This window comes from Silurus aristotelis (genome assembly GCF_946808225.1).
Source record: "Silurus aristotelis genome assembly, chromosome: 14".
Classification (NCBI taxonomy): domain Eukaryota; kingdom Metazoa; phylum Chordata; class Actinopteri; order Siluriformes; family Siluridae; genus Silurus; species Silurus aristotelis.
The window spans coordinates 26264167-26286845 of NC_139587.1; the positions used below are offsets into that span (position 1 = coordinate 26264167).

A 22679-nucleotide genomic window follows, 5' to 3' on the forward strand; every position below is an offset into this window, starting at 1 on the left:
TATTAGGTTAATTGAGTTGGTGTTGTTTTGATACACAGATACACGGTATATTCCTCAGTCTGGTAATTTCCATGAATAATGAGCTGAGAATGAAATGAAGAGTGGATCAGGCTAAAAAGAATTGTGTTCAGTTGTTGGTAAAAGTAAAGTTTTGATTTTATTTTTATTAAAAACTTTGTTTTTTTTTGGATATTACACTTTTCAGCAGGTAGAAAACATACAAGCAATTATTCTATTGATTCTACTGTATATTTCATAGATCGCTAAATTCGCTGTCTACTGTAGCAACACTGTTATTAATATTTTTAAATATTTTTTATTATTTTTTAATGTGAACCTAAAATGCTATACTCCTCTACACATTTACATTACACAGGAAACGATCAGGTCAAAAGTATTGGAACACTTGATTTCTCCATTTGTTTGTGTTTTTTCCTCAAACTGTAACCACTAAGTTAGAGGAATATAACTGTATCAGATGCCGTTGGATTCAGTAGCATTTGTTCTTCACTTAAACTAGGAGACCCAAACCTGTTCCAGCATAACAATGCCTCTGTGCACAAAGCCAGCTTCATTAGATATACTTTGCATGGGGTGGAGAAGAACATCTCCTGCTATAGAGCACTGACTACAAACCTATTGAACACCTTTTGGATGATTTGGAACACTGACCCCAGGCCTCCTCACCTCACCTGCATCAGTACCAGACTTTACTAACATCCTTGTGGTTGAAGGAACTTCACAAAATCTAGTGGAACATCATCAAGAGTGGAAGATATTAATTGCGACTGGATGTGGAATGGGATTTTCAAAAAGAAGCACACACGAATCTTATGGTCAGGTGTCCACAAACTTTTGTCTTTAATGTATTACAGAAAGGGGTTAAATATCAGTGATGATGCAGAAATTCACAATGTGGGGTTTTTTTGCACCGATTATAACCGATGACACACACACATTGGTTAGAAGGTATGGAGCAGCAGGTATGAGGAATGCTTTTGTCTGTCTTTAATATTTCTAACTTCAAATATTTTTTTTTTTCAGTCCCAGCTGCCCAAAGTCAATATGACCCATGAACAGTACGTCCGTTGCTAGGTTACAGAAACACAGGCTGGGTAAATTCTATAGATGTGGTAAAAAAGCCTGTAGGATGTGAAAGGACTAGAAATAGTGTTTTAAGCTTTCATATATGTTTTAATTTATTGTATAAAATAATTAAATTGTGTTAGAAATGCAATGATCACAAACCCTCCTGGAGTTAACAAAGCAAAACAGTCTGGGTTGAATTGGCGTATCTTCTTCCTTCTGTCAATCATAATACCACGAGCCAATCACAGCTGCCTGTGAACTCACGTATGTGGAAGAGGGAAGACAGTGGTTTTCTGGTGCGTGTTGCAATTTCCTGTGAAAGTCGGGGTTTCTTGGCTTTACGTCTCTCGATAATGTGTCTTCACTTTCCGCCTTCCTGGCTGAAGTACAGTAGGAGAGATGTTGACTGGTAAAGTTTGGCAAATGAACAAATTAAAAAGAATTTATAACTACAAATAGAAAAGTTTAAGTAATGAGAAAGCTGACATTGAAATTCATAATTGGCACCTTATTTCTTGTTGTTAGAATAAATAGCACCAGGATGGATTGTTTGGACTGGTTGGGTTGGTTTATTGTCTCTCTTCGTGCATAAATTACGTTTATTCGTTCACACAGGTATATACCCTACACAGTACATCTGACTGATCAAACCCAGAGGCTTGTTCACATACAGTTAAATGTCAATCACCTTCAGGATAAACGATCACAGGAGTTATCAGTCAACGTCATGACAACGTGCCTAGTCATCCATACTTTGAAAAATATATGATTAGTAGAGAATCAGAATCAAAATCAGGTTTATTGGCCAAGTGTGTTGACACACAAGGAATCCAGCTGTTAGTGACTTTCAAAAGTACAGACATAAATAACACTATACAGACAATGTGAGACAATATAGACGGTACGAGTATTAAATAGGAGTACAGAGTATATGACAGATCAGTAATGTACATAAAGTGTGAGAGTGCATGGTAGTGTAAATAACAGTATTGTGTGTCAGGTTTACTGTCGAACTTACAATATACGGCATATACAATATCGCCATTTGCTGATCTTCATTCCATCTTCTTGCCCGAGCTTTGACAAGTCTTTATTCTTGTACATGAGGTTTCTCTAAATATCTAAACTCACATAGCCATTAAGGCGACGTCGTCTTCCTTGCTACCAATGAATCGCTTTCTCGATCCGAGCAACTTCCAAGCTGTGAGTATTCCTGATTAGGATGATGTAACTCAGAGGAAACTCTTTACACTTTTATCTGACACCGGAGGGTGAGGAGAGCGCTTCTAATTCTGGGGGGTTGGTAATGTTGAAAAAGCAACGAGCAAATGATGCCAATTGTTCTGTGAACATCTCGGTCGCATAAATGGCGAACACAACAAGATGAATGTTGCAATGGCCACCATTTTTGAAATCGCATTTAAACAAACCACTTCACAATGTAAATCTGTTACCATCAGGGTGTAACGAATATCTGTTCAGAGTAGAAGTTGGAATGGCCTAAACCACTTTTTAAATTCAATATGATAACACTATGCCCCTGCTTCTGGAAACACTGAAAAACACTGGCAAATCCCAGATGAATAGAAATGTCAATAGTGTCAGCATGGAGTGTGAATTCTGTCTGACAGTTCCTCAACTTCAGCTACATCACTCAGTCCATAACTCGCCTCAATATAAAAATGACACAGCCTGCACATTTTTTTAAATCTTGTCTAATTGTTTAGTTGAAGTTCTAAATATCAAGAAACCTGCAGCCTAATTAAAATTTTAAACACCACAACCATGACCACGCTAAAGATGCTGTAAATAGTTTTTCTTCATTCCATGAGCTTCACCTCTGACCACTTGCTCAGTCGGGCATGAAAGACGAACCCTTGTTGAGTCTCGCCAGATTTCAGGATTGCAAACCTTCACTATAACCAGATGGCCATTAAAAATATCTGAACGAATGAAAAACAGTATATTATACCGCCTACTTGTATCTGAATTTGTACCTATTTAGAAAAGGTCTGTGTATGTTGCCTTCATTTTTTTTTTTGATTTGCAATTGAAAAAAACAAAATGTGAATTAAGACATTTATTTTTTATCAAATGTTGAAACAGCCTTTACTGATTAGACACAAGAAATGTTCTTTGTTTTTTGTATTCATTAGAATCTTACAATACTAAATTTAATCAGTGCCCTAAAGTGCACAATATTTCCAATGTAACATCCAATCTAACATCCAATCCTAAACTGGAACTGGTTGTAATCTTTTTCTTGGGAAGAAATGTCCATTCCAAATGAATCCAAATGATATAATACAATTAGAGCAATTTATTCAGAGATTGCAGACCATCTAGTAGAACATGGTGCAGGGCAGGGTGGAGATATTCTGTAATAAAGATTGTGTGCTCATCATAACATTAGAATAAATGTGCACATAGTGATCCATATGAACTTCTTAGAGTGAAGCCAGAATGTTGGATGAAGCCACTGATGGACCATGTGCTGTTGGTTGATCAGTTACTTTACACCCAGGTTGTTACCACAAATCCATAATTACTGTACCCAAAGCCAAAAAAATTATTTAGAGGTCGACCGATTCATAGGTTTTGCCGATTAATCTGCACCGATAGTTGATTGCTGGAATTGTCTGAAAAATACATACCGATAGTTTTTCCAGGTTGCATTATACAGTAGAGGCTAATCACTGACACCAAGTGCTGTTTATTTAGTGTCTTCATTTTGGATGGAACTGTTTTAATTTATTTGAAGTGGGGATTTTTTTGTTTCAGTTTGAATGCATATATTTTACTTTCCTCGATATTTATTCAAATATTTCATATATTAATTTTTATATTATTTAGCCCATTTTCATGATTCAGGTTTTTTAAATTTTTATTAATGAATACTTTTTTTACATTGAGTGTTGTTGTTTTTTTTTTTTTACCCAGTATATATTTTGAGAATTATCAGTTGAATAATAGTTTATTCGGAAAATCTAGCAATTGGTATCAGTAAAATCCATTGGTCCACCTCTAATGATCTTGTACCTGGTTTTATTTCTCATCGGCTTTTTCCCTAATTTCAGTTTACAGTGTCATGTTTCAACAGTGAACAATTTTGCATTATTATTTTATTATAAATATTGCTTACTGAGACAGTGTTAAATCTGCTCCTGATAGCTAAAGCTATAACACACCATAATAACAGGTGATAATATTTTTCCCCCTAATCCGTTCATTTAGTTTTATTCATTTACATCTAACATAACCTCAAGAAATGACAAAACGTCTCTTTCTGGGATTTTCCTAATAAAACGACTATATCTCATAACAGGAACTCTGCTGTGCTTTTTATCTATTTCACTAGAACTTTAAATGTTTCTATGAAAAGTGTTTCATAACCCTCCTATGCTCTCAAGGTCAGAGTCCATGTCTCTGTAATGGCTCACTCAAGGCAACTGACTCCACATGAAGAAGTCTGTTTGCTCTGCTGTCACATACTGTACATCGAAACGCACCTACACACACCTACACACACTGTGCAGCATCTTTACAAGTGATGTGTAAAGGATTAGATCCTGAACCACGATACATACCTTTATACTGAAATATATGTAATGTGCTTCCAGAATATTATATAAGCACATACAGTACATATAAATATACATTTAAGCATGTATATATTAAAATATATCTCTGGCATGCGGATGTCACATGGGGACATTGCTAGCTGGCGATTAGGAGCTTCTCATTCACCATTTTTTCAGGAATATCCAAAGACACATTAGTGTTAAATCCACTGGATAAATGGTGCATACATTGGGCCCAGAATGCAATGCAGTTGTGCAATGAATAATTGCACAGAATTATGCCAAAGCTCAGACTTTTGGTAACCTGTGAGAAGACAAGCATGATGGGTAGTCAATATGAGGCATACTCAAAAGTCAATGTTCAAAGTCTAATGTCCACTCACGCAATCGCCAGTAGGTAGTCCAGTGGCATTATAATGGGTTTTGCAGAAAATGTTGTGCATAATGCAGAGAAATTGTTAACCAACATAAATAACATAGCATATATGATGTTAGCATGTTCAGGCTAGTTACCACACTAATGGATTGACATTGAAATTGAAACGTGTTCCCTGCTTTCATATGAATGAAAGTGGCTTTTAGTCAGGGATTATCTCATGCAGATTAGGCATATTGGATTTAATGTTTAAGGGTGGATTATTTTTACAGAATAGCTATTAAGAAAGGCATTAAGGCTCTAAAACCAGCCTGCCGAGTACCACACGCATTCCTCGAACAGACCAACAAGTGTTGAACTGTTTGCAAGCCATTCAGTAGTTATTGAAAAGCTTTACTGATTTACTTTTCCTCAGAAATGGTTTGGAGACACGTTTTGGAAGCATTCAGGTGCTTCTATTTGAATGACGTCTTCACCCACTTAGTCGTAGACGCTCTTTGTATGGCAGGACGCCGTCGGTAATGACAGGCGCGTGTGTGGGAAACCTGGCAGGCTTTCAGTTCCGCAGTGACTCGACCAACTGTTTATTTCTTTCCTCTGCCTACGTAGTGCTTAAAGCACTTTCTCAGAATCATGTCCCAATCCCCCCTCCTTACCCCGAGTCCATGAAAAAGCAGCAGCCAGTCCTTTTCATTGAAAAAAGAAAAACAGCAATAACCTCATTTTAATTCCATTTCATGTTTGATTTCATTGAAATCACGCAGTTGCCAGTCTGATAATAGAGCAATGTCATTTGCATTTATGGCATTGACACACTATGAAAACATATGGCTAGTAAAATTTCATTTAAATTGTTATATGCAAAATCGCAATCTATTTTTGTTTTTAAATGTACAGTTTCCATTGGCATGTTTTTTAAAGTTTGGTGCAGAAGGAAAATGAAAAATTTTATTATATGATATACATTTGCCATTTCCAACAGTGTTTTTAATATGTAAATTGCATACCAAATAATGCTTTATAAGTTGCAAAATGAAAACGAAAATCTATTACCCAATTTGATTTCATATGTGTAACATGTCCAAGCAGAAATGGTAGCAAAATTATAATTGAAATGTTATTTGTCCGAAATGCGTTTAGACTCACAGTTAAGAGACTTAAGATTGCATTATTATCATAACGCTGTCTGATATTTGTAGCAAAATTCAATGTGTATTTCAAAATGCAAACTACTGTTGGAAATCGAAAATGTAAATTATATAATTTCATTGAAATTTTCCTTTTGCACCAAAAGTTACACATATGTAATAGAAAATGTGTTTCCATTTTGCATGTTACGTTTTACATGGAATTTTGTTGCCCCTATGCCATAGAAGAATCCTTGCAATACTTTATGTATTCTACTGAGCAGTTGAGGGTTTGGGGTCTTTGCTCAAGGTCCCTGCAGCTGGGAAATGATCTAATGGCCTTCCAAATGATATACAATGTCCAAAAGTCCAACATCTCAACCAATGAGCTACCAGTGCCGCTGAGACATAGAAGGTTGAAGGTTAAACATATAAGGAATGACTTAGAATTCATTCAGGAAGCTTTTTTAATGTCCTTTGGAAGTTTATTTGTTAATGTCTGAAATCATAATAATTATGTAATAAATAAGTATTTAGTTCTGTACTGTGAGACAGGTCAAAAATTTTCGTCCCAGCACATAGAACGTCCAAAATAAAGCCCCGACCAGACCAAGCTTGAGTTATTTATAAGGGTGACGGGGCCACATTGTTTAAAATAGGCCCAAAAAAGGGGGAAAAAAGCGCCATCGTTTAAAGGATGGGAGAAAAACTTTCTAAAGTAAACACGAACGCTTTACTGAATAAACACTTTTTTTACGTGCTGGGAAGCTCATCTCCAGCCTTAGCTTAAGAAAAAAGGGCATGAGATGAAATGAAAGTTTATGATGAACTGTCTTTTTAAGCACGTCTGCCTCGGAGTGAGACTGATGAGGGGGGAGTGTGGGATTCACTTTCATGTCTCAAGCTAAAAGAGATGGAAGTGCATTATTTGGGGGTAGCCGAGGACCTTTGATATGTGAGACGCACAGAGCACAGTGAAAGGATCAGGGCTGTGATTAAGGCAGTATGATGGAGCGCCATAATGGCTGTTTTAGTTCCGCTATTGTTCTGTGGGGGGACTCAAACCAGGGGGTTGATTCAGTGTGTATCTAAAGTTGAAAGCTTTGATTTAACCCATTGCCTTAATGCATAGACACGTGCACACACCCCAAACACACACAGCTGTGTTTGGAATGTTACGTACCTGCATGTACTCATTATGACGTAATCGCCTTTAGACTTCCCATCAAAGTGTACAGAAACTAGGAATGGGCCATGGGTATGGAATAAAACACTAGAAGCTCAGTGGTTAAGATGTTGCACTTTGGTTCAGAAGGTCGTGAGTTCAAATCCCAGCACCACCAAGCCGCCACTACTGGGTTTAGGGGCCTAAAGAACTACTAAAGGAAAATAACTTCTATTTCATCTCTAGAACTGATTCTAGCATCCAGCCTAGTGCTTCGCTCTGTGTGTATTATTTTAATTTGTAAATATTTCTCAACTTCTTTAGAACTTCTTCAGGTGGAATAGCTTTTTGCCACCCACCACTGAAACAGCCCATTAACTACCCTTGATCCACAGTTCAATGCCCTTCGCTCGGGTCTCATGTTTCATTTATAAGCTGAAGCCCAGAATAATGCTTGTGAGCTTATCCCCCTGGGTGCTGCTTTAATTCATGAAATCATGTTGATGACATTTCGAACCAACACACGAGGTCAATGGACTCGTAACATTAATTGGACAAGAAAAGCACACAATTGAGCACGAGATACAAATGTTTGCAAAGAGGTCAGTAACTTTCTATCTGAATGTGTACCAAAGTGCTGCCAAAATCCTTTACTCTAATTGGTTGGATAGTCCTGATAAATTTCTCATAACAGCAGCTTCAAATCAAAGGCTTATGAGCGGAAGAACGGATTTGTTTTTCCATTTTAAGGAGATCTTCAGGCAGCATTTAAGAAAGGTTTTCAGGAATGTCTTCAGGATAGAAGAGTTTAAACTTTCCACTTTTTTGACACTGTGACAAACTGCATTTTGTTTCTTATTCGTTTCAAAGAAGGGGAAAACAAAGCAAGGCTGTTTATAGCTGCTTTGACGTAAATGAAAACTTGTCTCATGGACGTTATATATGATTAATTGTCATTAAATGGATACAAAGAACAGAAAGACTTGAGCGTGATGTGAGACCCAGCAAGGCCTCCTGTGCTGGCTTAAACTCTATCAGAATCTATAATAATAATAATATATTATAATATAATAATTCCCAATTGTATATTCCATATCGTTTCTATCAGATTTGCTGCGTCTTTGAGTTTCTATCCAATCGGATTTTTGCCGATGTCGAAGGGAACTAACCCAAGACCAGCAGTGGGAACACTACATCCTATTGATTCAAATCCATGTTGCATGAAGCTGTTGCTTTAACCAATCAGATTGTGACTTGCCTACTCCAAGGTCTTCCTCGAAGGCCTCTTAACACGTCGGAATTTTCACGTCAAACCACATCTGCTGCAAAATGCACAAACTGAAACATCTTTGTGTGGATTCACTAGTTATAAATCCACACAGTTCCACACCGTCTAACAGAGGAGAAGAAATTGATTCGGTCGGAGATACACTTACAAGGACATTTACAAGACGGACATTTCTAAAAATGCTGGACGTGGTGCGGAAAGGTAGGGCAAAAAAGTTTGAAAAAGTTATACTTTTGCATTTTTTTCCTTGTACAATTTGCACAAAAACACACAGTTTACATTTTCCCCAAGAAATGTGTCTGTCAGATTCTGTGCATTTTTCACAGCACTCATTTTGGGGAGTGGTGGCTCCAGCGGTTAAGGTGCTGGGTTACCGATCAGAAGGTCGGGGGTTCAAGCCCCGGTATCGCCAAGCTGCCACTCTTGGGCCCTTGAGCAAGGCCCTTAACCCTCTATGCTCCAGGGGACCCTTACGAGAAAAATAAATCAAGGACCGCGACGTGGGGCCGCCTTCCCGTGGGCTCACCACCTGCAGGAGGAACCGTAAGGGGCCGGTGCTGAGAGGATTGGGCAGCAGTCGAAGGCGGGGGCCTTGACAGCCCGATCCCTGGACACAGAGAAGTGTCTGGGGAATCTGCTTAGACTGCTGCGACCCGAATTACGGATAATCGGGAGAAGATAAAAAAAAAACTCATTTTGCCATGAAATTGTTGGACAAATATTGGTGTAAGCCTTGACATTAACTACGGTTCAATTTCAGTTAGGTTTATGAGAGCGAGGTTCCTGTTGCTCCTCAAGTGTAAGGAGAGGTCACACTAAAGTTGCGCCAGTTTAATACTTTAATCTATATTTTCAGATTTGTTTCTGTTTTTGTTTAAACTGCATACAAACTTCCTGTATTTTCAGTTTGTATTCTACTGAGAAATAATTATGAATGGCATAATACCATTGCTGAAAAATCTAATGATAACAAAAGACTTTTGCACAGTACTTAAATCTTTTCAAATTTTTCTATATTAAAAAACATACTTTTCAGAAATTGACAAATATTTTATTTTAAATGTAAGACAGTACAACATTTTTTTTTATATAAATAAAAAAAAGAAACAAAATATACATAGAAATGTATTACTATCACCCAAATAACAATCTCATGGAAAGGCATCAAGATGTCGGTTATATCGCGATGTTGTACTTCCAGCGAACGCTGTAAAATCTGCGTCGTGGTAAAAAGCAATTCACACAGAATGGCAATAAAAAATTCAGAGCGTGTTACAAGCGTATAGAAATCAGGATGGGACTAATTTCACCCCCGAACGAGTCAAACACATTGCGTCATGTCTGCAAATTGCCACTCGGATGTAATGGAATTTTCCGTTGGGGGGGAGAAGCTGGATGGCTGCTTGGTGTATTTTCAGGAAGCCCCTCGCCCATTACTACATGCAACAAAACAACGATTATATATTTAATGCTAGCGATTGTTTTTCAATTTTTTTTTTGCTTTTTTCTGATGTAGAAAATGTTGCACCCATACTCTCAATTACTGTAATAGAACATCGAGTTTTTCAACCTCCTCAATGCTTTTTTTCATCCTGTGATTCAAAAGGTGTGTGTGTGTGTGTGTGTGTGTGTGTGTGTGTGTGTGTGTGTGTGTGTGTGTGTGTGTGTGTGTGTGTGTGTGTTGATTCATTACTGTGCTTCATCCATCTCCTTTCAGACGTGTGTTTTGTGTTATTGGAGCTACACCTTATAGTAAAACAGTGGACTATTTTGTCGGCCTGCCAGCTATTAGGGAGCCGTTAAGACATTAAGCTCCTGCTTCTGCCTGGAAACAGATGTGCAGTGTGTAACACCCAACACTGTGGTCTCCCTTCACACACACACACACACACACACACACACACACAGCTGGACACTGTGCTTTCCTTAGGCAGCGTCTGTTTAAGTAACAGCCTCTGCACCCTTGATCTTCAGGTTAATTATAGCAAACTTTCAGACTGACCAGCAGTTCAACCTGGAAACACTGTCATTATGCACTTTTTCTGGCACTTTTAAGCAGGGCGGTGCTCACGGACTGCATGATGATACGCTGAGTAACCGGCAGGATAGCTATTTTCCTTTAAATAAGATATAATCTTCATCAGCATCATGATCATCAGTTTCAGACATGCCCTAGGGTTGGGAGAGGGATAAAAATGGGTAAAATTATATCTCGGGCTGCAACCAACGATTATTTTAATCGATTAATCGATTTGCCGGATTAAAATTAATATTTTTAAATGAGATGTTTTGCTTATCGTAACTATATAAAACCATAATTCAGTATTTATGTATAAAAGTGTACTTAAAAATGCAAAAGCCACATAGTGAGTTTCATAGTGAAAAAATAAATACCTCATAAACAAATACTGTTATAATATAGCCTGCCATTTAATAATTTTTTTTTTTTTTTATCATTTTTAAGGAAATTTTGAAATTGTTGGCAGCAAAAAAGCAAAAAAAAAAAAGGCTGGAAAAGTAAGTGGTACTAACAAGGAAGAGCTGGATGGACATTTAGCGTTTAATGAGGTTGATTGACAGCATGTCAGTAAGATGATTGGGTATAAATAGTGTATCTTAGAGAGCCAGAGTGTCTCAGATGCAAAGATGGGAAGAGTCTCTCAGACGTAAAGATGGAAGGAGACTGTCTTCAAATTATCGAACAATTTCAGAATAATGTTCCTCGACATAAAAGTATAAAGAATTTAAATATATCATCATGGATTAGTGCAAAAATCATTATTGGATGCTTCTAATCTTCAGGCCTTCAGATGGCACTGCATTTAATAACAGTAATAATTCTGTGATGGAAATCACTGCATGGGCTTAGGAAAATGTACAAAAATCACTGTCTGTGAACACAGTTGCAAGGTGAAGCTCTATCATGGAAGCTAATCGAGAAGAAGCCATATTTGAACATGATCTTAAAACACAGCTGTCTTCTTTGGGCCAAATTTCATGTAGAATGGTCTGTGGCAAAGTGGAAAACTGTTTTGTGGTTCCACAAATTAAAACTGATGTGTGTTCATGCAGCACATCCCAAAAATACCTTGTTTTTTCTCCATAAAATGATTCATTTTCTCCATTAAATAAATATTTCATATGTTTAAATGTTCAGATGTTCATCATATGTTTGAAAAAAATTTGCATTCCATTTTTATTTACAGTTTACACAGTGTCCCAACTTTTTTGGAATTTGGGTTTTTATATTTTTATATATTATATAATTCCTGTTGCACAAAAAGCGTCTTTCTGGAAGCATGGCATTGCCATTGTGCGAAATGCTTGCACCGATCTCATATCTCTTTATAAGAATTATTCGAGCCATGATATCTAGCAATAGGATGTACTGTCATTTTTTTTCAAGCACTTGAGCACAAAGGTGATCTAAATTACAGTGTTCATTACAGTCATTTGAAAGGCTGTTTATATAAATCGAGAACCATAACAGTGATTTAAACCCCATCCTGAAACTCGAAGCATCTCAAGCCTGTGATCTCACTTGTATTTTTTCATGTATTTTTTCCTCTTAAAGGACCATCTATGTGAAAGGTGATGAATAATGAAATACCTGCTGCAGGTTTCATCAGCCAGTGTGATCTGTCACTGTGGCTGTAGGCGAGACTTCCTTCAGGCTATTTTGCAATAATGAGAAATATTACAAGTTCAGAATATCATATTAACCTCCATTCTTCTAGGAAGATGTTCTACCAGATTTTGGAATGTGCCTGTGTGCTCATAAAGCCACAAAGATATTCATAATTTCAGATAATTATGTAGGTGAGAGGCCTTTTCGGTTCAGATAAGAACATTTACACCATTTAGGATGCCTACATCCAAAACAACAGTTATCTTATTTGTACAACTGAGCTGTTCAGGGTTAAGGGCCTTGCTCAGGGGCTCAGCAGTGGCAGCTTGGTGGTGCTGGTAAATGAGCTCAGCATCTTTAGATCAGAAGTGTAATATCTTATCCATTGAGCTACCACTTCCTTAAACATGTAAGATGAGGAAATCATTTTACAATATCACATATCACAAAATCATTTAGTCAAACTGTCATATTGTTCACTCCTTTGGGTGGATGACCAAGGATCAGTGATGCTGGACCATTGTTAGAGTTCTGGGAAATAGTGGGGTGGGAAACAAGCTTGCGTAAAAATGCATTCTGAATTTTTTTTTGCTTTTGTTGGAAAAAAAAAGGTTTGCAGCTTCCAGATCGTGTTCTGTTCAGTGTGGGAAACGGTGGGGGTGTTTCTGTCGCTCGGATCATCAGCCTACATCTGGGAGGAGAAAGAAGGAGGGAAGATGAAACGGGAGGTTGGATAAGGGAGGAGAAACGTTAAGGATGGACCGAGCTTGGGAGCAGGTTGCAGCATTCAGAGGAAGTGGGCAAATGAGAAGAATGTTTTGAGGATTTAGTTACAGCCTGTTTTCTGAAGTTAAAGGGGTAAGATTTATGACTTAAGTAATCTTTCATCTTATGCTCAGTAATGCTTTCCAATGATGTGAAGAAACAGCTGTGTGTGTGTGTGTGTGTGTGTGTGTGTGTGTGTGTGTGTGTGTGTGTGTGTGTGTGTGTGTGTGTGTGTGTGTGTGTGTGTGTGTGTGATGGGTTTTTCAATGTTACTGCTACTGATGAAATTTTTATTTCATGAATGATAATATCCTGTGGCAGTTGCTGAGATACTGTGTGTGTGTGTGTGTGTGTGTGTGTGTGTGTGTGTGTGTGTGTGTGTGTGTGTGTGTGTGTGTGTGTGTGTGTGTCATCCGAGTTAAACATTAACGTCTGAGCCGTGCCAGCTGTAGTCTGGTGTTACTGGGGATATTCAGACATAAAGCAGGTACTTACTATCCTTCTAAGATGGACTCTAATTCTATTTATACATTATATGAAATTATATTAGAAAGAGAATTGGAGGAAGTAATATCAAAAACAGAAAGAAGTGTAAAAAAGTTTTCCTTCCGAATCATGAACGCTGTTCATTAAGCTAGGCAGTCTGGTCATGTCACTCCCTCCCCTCTGGACCTCATTGATCATCTCTCTCGCCCTTTTTTGACCTGATAAGTGTCTTTCAGTATCACATGACCGTAGTAGAATCAAATGCTTGTCTCCTGGGATATCTCTGAAGCCCCAGGGCGGGCTGGCCTGGAAGATCGGGTTCCTGCACCTGAATCTGATAGCAGGAAGATGAGTCAGGTTAGAGGGTAAGGCATGAGATAGGATTCTCAGTGTGTTGGAGTGATCGGAGTTCAGACTCGAAACCCTCATTCAGTTCTTCGAAGCATTTTTGTTATTCAACTGTTGAATTTATTTGAACTATAACATAAAATGAATATGCGTTTATTTATAGTTTTCTTGGCGAATTTAACTGAATTAGGCTTGTTGTTTGATCGACTATGATTTGATGTACTATGTTCTTTGGTTGGCTGATCAATGCCGTGATGGTGGTTGACCACATGTTTGGGTGGATATGACAAAATGATGGTACTCAAGATATCCATCAAGATATTTAGGTTTGTTTACAGACTGCTACCTATTTTGTTTTAAATGGCCTTGTAATGTCTTGAAAAAATGATCAATTACTCAAAACTGAAAAGTGTGCAGTAAAAGTATAAACTGAGAAGTATTTAACAGTATTAAAGATAGATTTAGTACAAAATATTCTCATCAAATCCACTCCTCGGTTAATATAATTTAGCCCTGCGAAATTATTGCTCAGAAATGTGCCAAAATAATAACATGTTTATAACATATTTCCAATCATCATATTTCCCAGCCCTTGCTGACCACCCGCTCCACAAGCATCTAGTTACTGTTTCTGCAGCCAGTGAGTCATGAGGTGTTTGAGTTGTGCCAGATGGTTTGGGGGTTATTAGTCAACAGCTACAGATTATCAGGGGACTCTAACCCGAATACCACTCTGCAGCTTGCCAACATGTAAATAAATCTTGCTTTAAATGCAGAAATGTAGTCTAAAGTCTAGAATGAATGCTGTCCAGAGCAAATGTTTGGTTCTGGAGACATCAGTGATTTGGTTCTGTGTTTGCTAAAGCTTTCCGAACCATAAATATCCTATTATTTGCTATCTATCTATCTATCTATCTATCTATCTATCTATCTATCTATCTATCTATCTATCTATCTATCTATCTATCTATCTATCTATCTATCTATCTATCTATATATATATTGCTATATATCTCTATATATACCGATCAGGCATAACTTTATGACCACCTTCCTAATATTGTGTTTGTCCCCCTAATATATCCCACCTACTAACAGATGCCATGATAAAGAGATAATCATGTTATTCCCTTCACTGGTCATAATGTTATGCCTGATCGGCGTATTGTTATATTTATATATATATAAATATCAATTACATTGCATTGTGACTGTTTCATTCAACGAAAACCGTTTAAAAACACTCTCCAAAGTGGATCAATTTGAAAATGGCGTTTTACGGAGGCGTTTGAAAACGATGGCGTATTTCTTTGTCGTCGGGTTGCAAAAATTCTATAAAAAATATATACAAATTCGTTTTCGCTCATGCGCCATTTGGGGACGTAAGCATTTTCAAATGTTTGTGTGGATAAGCAGACTTTTGGAAGACGATTATAAAATGAAAGAGTGGACGCTGAGTGTATTTAGAGGAAAACACAGTTTCCAGATTTATCCGTTTAAGTGTAGACGTAGCATACGTCTCTGGAGGTGGTGGCATGATATTTTTCCTTCACATGAACTAGGAGACCTGAACCTGTTAAAGCATTACGGTGCGGCTGTGCACAAAGCCAGCTTCCTGAAAACGTGCTTTACTGTCAACACCCCGACGATTGACTCCCCAGATTGTTTTAAAATGTTCGGGACCGAATGTTCAGGAACGTTAGGAATAACATTTTAAACTATGTTTTTACTAACAAATTTCATGAAATTTTTTTAAAACACTATGTATTAAAGAGACATATTCTAGATGAATTCACTAAGGTACCATAGGGGCTGCGGGGTGCATCCAAAATTCACAGATTTTTCGGAACTCGTCTTAGAAGCTGTGAGTTCCAGGGGACCACTGTACATGATTTGAAGTGTCAGGTGAATTGGAATGATGACTGCACCCCAGGCCTCCTTACCCTACATCACGACATGATTTTACTTATATCCACAAACCTTCACCAGAACACTCCAGGATTTACTGGAACATCTTCCTGGAAGAGTGGAGGTTATTAAAACAGCAAACGGGGACAAAATTTTTATTTAGATTTACAAAAGGCACATACCAATCACATGTCCCCGATTTCTTTGTCCTGGATTTTTTACATTTGTACAATTTTTGTGTAGCCAATTTGTGCCTTTTCGTTCTAGGGAAGGTCAGTTTTAAATGCATATTTGTTATTTTGGACAGCCATGTGAATAAACAGAGGCTGATGTTGTTCCTATAGTCTTTTCCAAACTGAAATGACCGATGCCAGACATTTTTGCGGCATTCAAGACAGCTGGAATCAGAACTAGCACAGTCCAAATGTTAGCATAAGAAGGGGTTTGGTTGTTTCATTCATTCCTGTTGAGCTCCACCACCACATGGAGGTTTCTGAGGTTTCCAAGGCATATGTCTTAACTGCTGCTTGTGGTTGTAATGTCATTTTGGAGCTATCCTGTCTCTTCTTCAGTCGAGATTCCTGATTCCGTTTTCTTTTTTTTTTTATGTTGTTTCTACACGCCTCCAATGTTAATAATACCTTAACTGAAAAGACTTGATTCTTTAGTGGATCAGATTACTAACCCTGACTCAATGTACACAAAGCCTTTTCTGTTTGGTGATAATGCTCCTCAGTGCCATAGGGGGTGGTGGTGATGGGGTGAGGTGGTGTGAGATGGGGTGTTGAATAGGGTCTTGAAATGTGGCATTTGGGGGGGGGGACTAATGGTGTCAAAAGAAGTAGGAGAACCCTACCCCCCTTTCCCTTTCCCCAGGCTTAGACTCTTCAAAATCCACACCAACCACTCAAGATAAAAAAAAAGAAGGTCTGTATCAACAGATTGCAGGAAAAAAGGTGCTTTGGGCCCCAAATAGTATGAAAAGTACACAAGACATTTCAAATGAAATATAGCACAAGGGCATGAGTTGACAAATAATTTCAAGTCGACCAACATGCTGAGACTGAGAGGTAAATCACAGATATCAGTTCTACTCCTTGACGTCTTTGCTTTTGATTCGACTCATGCAGGACTTGCGAATTCGATTTAGGTGTCAGACCTTGATTTCTGCTGTAGGCTGTGGTTCGTCTGATCGGATTCCTTCATTTATTCAGAGATGCATGTACACAGAGATTTTGCAGATTTCTGTCAAATCTTTACCATCAAAGGCAGATGAGGAAACATGAAACTACTCATTGACTGATCTTTTGTCAGAGTTCTCTTAGACTGCAGGTCAGGGGGGGGAATGACCTTGAAACGCAGCATGTGGTGAGAAGGAAAGCAGTAACAGGAAAGCCATTATGAGTGGGGGTTTAGGAGTCTAGGAATTGGGGCAGCAAAAACCGAGTTCCCTGATGAGCTCTTTTCAGGTTTGCACAAGTGTGTTAAAGAGCAGTGTTGGCATTGAGGCAAACTCCCCACCAGTTCTTGCCTTGAGAGCTCTGAAGATCATTGAGCTTTGAGTTTGGCTTGGTGGATGAGAACATTAACACCGCTTACAGGCTTTCATGATCTCACAGACTTCTTGTTTTCCTGACTTCAGTCTACATCAGTGATCATCTCAGACACTGTTAAAGAGCCATAAAAATTAGCCAAGTCTCTGTAAAAAAAAAAAAAAGTCTTGACGAAGATTGCTCACGTTCTGTCTGCTGATTAGAGCAGATGGGGCTGCATTACTGGAGGAATTTCACACCAAATATGAATATAGCACCTGGCTGTTTTTTTTTGTTTTTTTTTCGTCCCTCCTGGAAGGCGATGACTGCTCAGTGTTCTCTCACATCCCTCAATCTCAGATGGTGCAGTAGAGACTTGGAGGACACTGACAGACCACAGTGCCCTCGCTGAACCCGAGAGCATTGAGGACTTGTGCAGATTGAAGAGCTTTTATGTCTCAGGAGCAGTCACAGTTTCCCAAAAGACAGAGCCTGAAGAGAATCTGGTCAGTTTGTGGTTTTGCAAATACAAACCCAAATTGTATTATTTAATTTGTTTTTCCATGCAGAATGTGATGAAACAATTACATTTATTTATTTGAAAAAAATAAATAGATAAAAATTTGCTTAGGTTTTGAAGGATTTCTCGCTTTGGAGAGCTTTGAGCTGATTGTAGACATGTCTTGACATCAGAAGGGAAAATGGCCTTGCAGATTGATATGTCATGCCCTGGAGGCTTGTCAGAAGAAGTGCTTGGTGATGTGTTTCCCTCAGCAGCTCATTAGACTCCATGGTGTTTGTGAGCGGTTGGAAAATGCCACCATGCTGTAGCTAAAGGACAGGAAAGCTTTGTATAGTTATATGCACTGTTATAAATGTGCCACCAACTGTCATCATGGTGGTTGTCTGATTTCAAACTTTCCAGTCAGTAACTCAACCTTGAACACTGAATTAAACATGGCTCTAACACTGAAACCAAAACCTCTCTGGGTCAGATTCAAGGGCCTACTGATGTAGGTGAGGTGAGGAAGCCTGAGGTGCAGTCACCCTTCCAATTCATCCCTAAAATGTTTAATAGGGTTGAGGTCAGAGCTCGACAGCAGCTCCTTAAGATGTTCCATTCCAAAACCATTTATAGCAGATCTTCATGGCGCTGGCTTTTGTGCACAGGGGTATTGTCATGCTGGAACAGATTTGAGTCTACTACTTCAGGAAATCTGTGTGTGTTAATGTGTGTGTGTGCATAGATTTTATCAGTGATTAGACACATCTTCATCATAAGTCGGGGATTACCTGTACACACACACACACACACACACACACACACACACACACACACACACACACACACACACACACACACACACACATATATATATAGCAAAACAGAGCAATTTGTAGTACAGTACTGTATAAGCTATACTGTATATATGTATAATATTTTTACAATTTTGTCATATAGTTTACTTTTTGTAAATCAGACAGAATATTTTCATTTATGGCATTCGACAGACTAATTTAGAAAGCAGAGCAGTTGTGGGTTAAAGACCTTCAGTCGTGGTTTAAGAGTGTTTCCGGTCAGCAGGCCGATGTCTTAATCACTGAGCTACCACTTATCATAGTTGTTTTTATTAAATTTTATTTGTTTAGTTTTTTTTACCAAATGGTACAGTAGTATAGAAAGATCCGATTCATGCATATATAAATTAAAAAAATCATAAATGAAAAAAAAAATCAACTTAAAATTTCTTTTAATAATTATCCCAAACTTTGGAAACTTCCTGTTGTGTTCTTCGGCCTGACTCTTCTCCTCGGCCCTCGCCGTTTTCTCTCCGTTCCTCAATTTTTTATTCTGCAGCGTCTTCTGTGTTTTACCTGTCCTGGGGTCTCATTTATAAACGTGGCATACACACAAAACATGGCTGAAAACGCACCTGTAATTAAACTCTGAGCCCTGCACGTTTCCATCCCCGTTTTTGTGCGTACGCCACGTTTATCAGTGAGACCCCAGAGTGGTCTAGAGTTTAGTGGGTGGTGCATCAGTAATAATGGTCCATGGGGAAACACAGTGCTCTGTTTGTAGTTAATTGGATTAAACGAAGCTTCGAGGCAAATGATTTGCCCTTATGCTTTTTTTCTATTCGAATAACTCGAGTTACTTGAGGAATAATTTTAGCCCTAGAATAAATATAACCATGGTACATAAATCGAGTGTAACAGGGAATATATAAAATGAGATCACTGAGAAAAAAATCATTCTCAGACCAAATCAGGATCAGTTTGTTCTGTGTGTGTCTATGAACTGTGACAGTAAAAAAAACAGACAGTACATGATATTGCTTTGTGCACTGCAGAAACTCAAGACTTGGCAAGCCCACAGGAAGTGCTAAAGACAATGGATGCTAATTAGAGGCAGTAGTGAGGAGGCTCTTGACATGGCCTATTCTAATCAGGCCCCAGGGAATGAGCTAATGATGGAGCGGAGAGAGATGGGGTTGGGTGATTTTGGGCAGAGGAGTGGATGTCCTGGTTCTGGCCTGCGGGTGAGGCTTGGGGGGGTAGAAAGCAACTAAAGAATGTGTGTCTCTCTTTCTTACTCTTCCTCTCTACCTCCATCAGTCACAAATGAGGGGAAAAAAAGGAAGCAAATGAATCAATAAAACACCGCTTCAATTAAGAAAAAAAAATGTTTGAGGCATATTTTAAATTTTAGATATAAATTAACATTTCCATGTAGGAATGCATGATGTCATGTTTGTGATACACCACTGATCTCAGACCGACGGCGTCTCCGATAACAATATTCTCACAGTCGAGACTTGACAAGTTGAGCAATGCAACGCATTCCCGACATGCCGCTAATACGCTATAATCTTCCTGCGCAAGAACTGTCATGTCAGCCAACGTCATATATTTACAGTGTGAGACAATTCCGTGAGTTAGATCACAAAATATGTCAAATATGTCAATGATTGTGGCCTTTTTTGTTTAATAAATTCTCCAGAAATTGTTCACCAACAATGTAGCCTACTCATATTTAAATATCAATGCCTTTTCTTGTCTATCAGATTCAGAATGCTGATGACCCCATGGATGCCCCAGAAGATTTGAGTTCCCTGAGAGCACTTACCGAAGCTCTCGCTCACCTCGCACCTCCAACCTACAAATCAGAGTAGATCGCTCTTAACCTCCTCAGCGCCCCCTGCCCACGGGAAGTATGCCTGGATGGAGATCCCAATATCATCTGGTGCTGCTCAACCTACTTTCCTGTGGCCTGGAGATCTGTGTGGCAGCTGGCATCACCTACGTGCCACCACTGTTGCTGGAGGCAGGCATAGAGGAGAAGTACATGACCATGGTTCTAGGTACGGTTGCATTCTCATTGCTAAGGATTTGAAGGATAGAAACTTGTAGAACATTTTGAACATGCACAATATTTAGTGCATGTTAGTGCATGTTTACTCATGAACCTCTGTGGCAGATGCCGATATTTAGAATTCAGGGCCAATATGTGGCACCGATTTTTTTGGCCCCTATTTTTTCCCCCTTTATTTTAATTGTATCTATCAGTTAATTAATAAGAAGTGATACAGAAAATTGCTTAAGTGAACATTTATTGAACAACACAAGCTCCTTGTGTTGCCGGCAACTTGTTACCGGGATTTGGTACCCGTGCCTACCTGTAGCCTAAACTACACCTGGTTGAAGACTCGCTAACTAACTCGCTAACAGTTTCAAAATGTTATTCTTATTTTCTTTTTCCAAAAGCAGCAACCTATTCATAATATATAAGGTAAGATTAAGAACAAAAGATAAGTTAAGATAACTTAAAGCCCGGAACCCACCAAGCTGATGGTTGGGCGTTTTTTTTAGATGTATTCTGAGAACTCGGATTGGATGTTCAGCTTAGCGAATAAGCACACGAGAAAAAAACTGAACTAAAGAAAGCACACTACGATGGAGTAAAGTGGGAACAGGCAGACACTTATCGGTATCATTTAGACAGTTATCGTTCTTTGTCTTTGCAAATTAGCAGGTATGATGAAAGAAAACTACAGGTAATCCGTTAGTAATGATAGCGGCAAGTGGAAAAGCTGCTAGCTTTAAATATTTACAGTTCGAGCTTCTCCTGTTTGGATGCCAAAACTGCCACTTGCTGGTATGGGAGAGTTGTGTTCTCTCACACAAGCGCAATATGTACATGCACGGTTTGGTGTGTCACATATGCCTGCCTATTAATCGGCCTGATTTGCAGCCCAAACAGCCGATGCCAATTAATTTAAAATGCCAGAAATTGGCACGATTAATCGACCTGGCGATCTCTAATAGTTTTCCCCTGCTAATTTTGAAGAAACGGGTTCAAGTCCCCAGGTGGTGTTGAATGGCCCGCACACCAGAGACTATTGAGTCTGGAATACAGGGCAAACGCTCTTTGTGCACTGCTCCATTATAACTAATGGCAAGGGGTTTGAAATGAGCTCACAACAATCACTGACGCCCCCCAGTGTCACCAAAATCCTAGTTCCAAAATGTTCTGTTTCGTTGAAGTTTGACCCCTCTCTGATCCTCCTCTGTTTTAAAGGTGATTGTGTTTAAACGTTTATATTAATATAGTACTTTCTTGTAATCTGAGTCTCGAAACCTTTTGATACCACCTCGTATGTTGTCCTTCGAAGATAAGTAATATACACTGAGTTATAAACACTTCACTATCTGAACCCATTCAGCTAGATGAGACCCTAAGAAGCCAATCCAGACTTATTTGTAGATGACCATGAGGCCAGATTTGAACATGGCAACCATTATCAGCGTGGAAAATACCTTCCAGATGCTTTCATAGACATCACATCCTTCTTCAAAGAGAGGTCGGTTTCTAAACTATGATAAGGGGGTTTTAGGATGAACATGAGCTTCGTCGCTGCCCATTCTTAGTTACGGTGATTTAAGCTAAACCTTACATCTCAGCTAAGGCTAAAGCTTACATTTAGCTCATTCATACAACAAACCAGGTATGGGGTTAAGGGCCTTGCTCAGGAGCTCAGAAGTGGCAGCATGGTGTGGCTGGGATTTGAACTTATCATATTCAGAGCAAAGTTCAAGGCCTTAACCTTAAATCAACCTGTGTTGCTTTTCGTTAGTTGGCAGAAAATATATGAAAATTGTGCAATGAATGTATGGAATTTCTAGCATTTGTATGGCTGATAAAGTGTGGTCTGTGTTGTTAGGGTGATATAAAGTACAAGTGTAACCCTGGCCTTGTGCTATTATTGTGTCTCGATTCCAGTCTTGCTGTGGTTCTTTGTTCTAGGTATACAGTAGTAGTAAAGTTCTAAAAACACAGCAGTGTTGAGTGTTGCTCAGGCAGAATGAACCTCAGCAGTTTTGT

At 38.7% G+C, this 22679-nt stretch overlaps 1 protein-coding gene across 2 annotated transcripts in view; it reads left to right on the forward strand.

Annotated features, from left to right (window-relative positions):
• LOC310736963 (solute carrier family 45 member 3) overlaps positions 1-22679 on the forward strand; it is a 37911-nt gene that overhangs the window by 967 nt on the left and 14265 nt on the right. The window contains exons 1-2 of one of the 2 annotated variants that reach the window (XM_083561063.1): positions 12990-13112; positions 20362-20658. In XM_083561063.1, coding sequence (XP_083417189.1) covers positions 20511-20658 — 148 coding nt within the window. In that variant the 5' untranslated portion in view covers positions 12990-13112; positions 20362-20510. Of the gene's footprint in view, positions 1-12989; positions 13113-20361; positions 20659-22679 lie in introns of those variants that run through there. The other variant, XM_083561062.1, reaches the window with a different exon arrangement.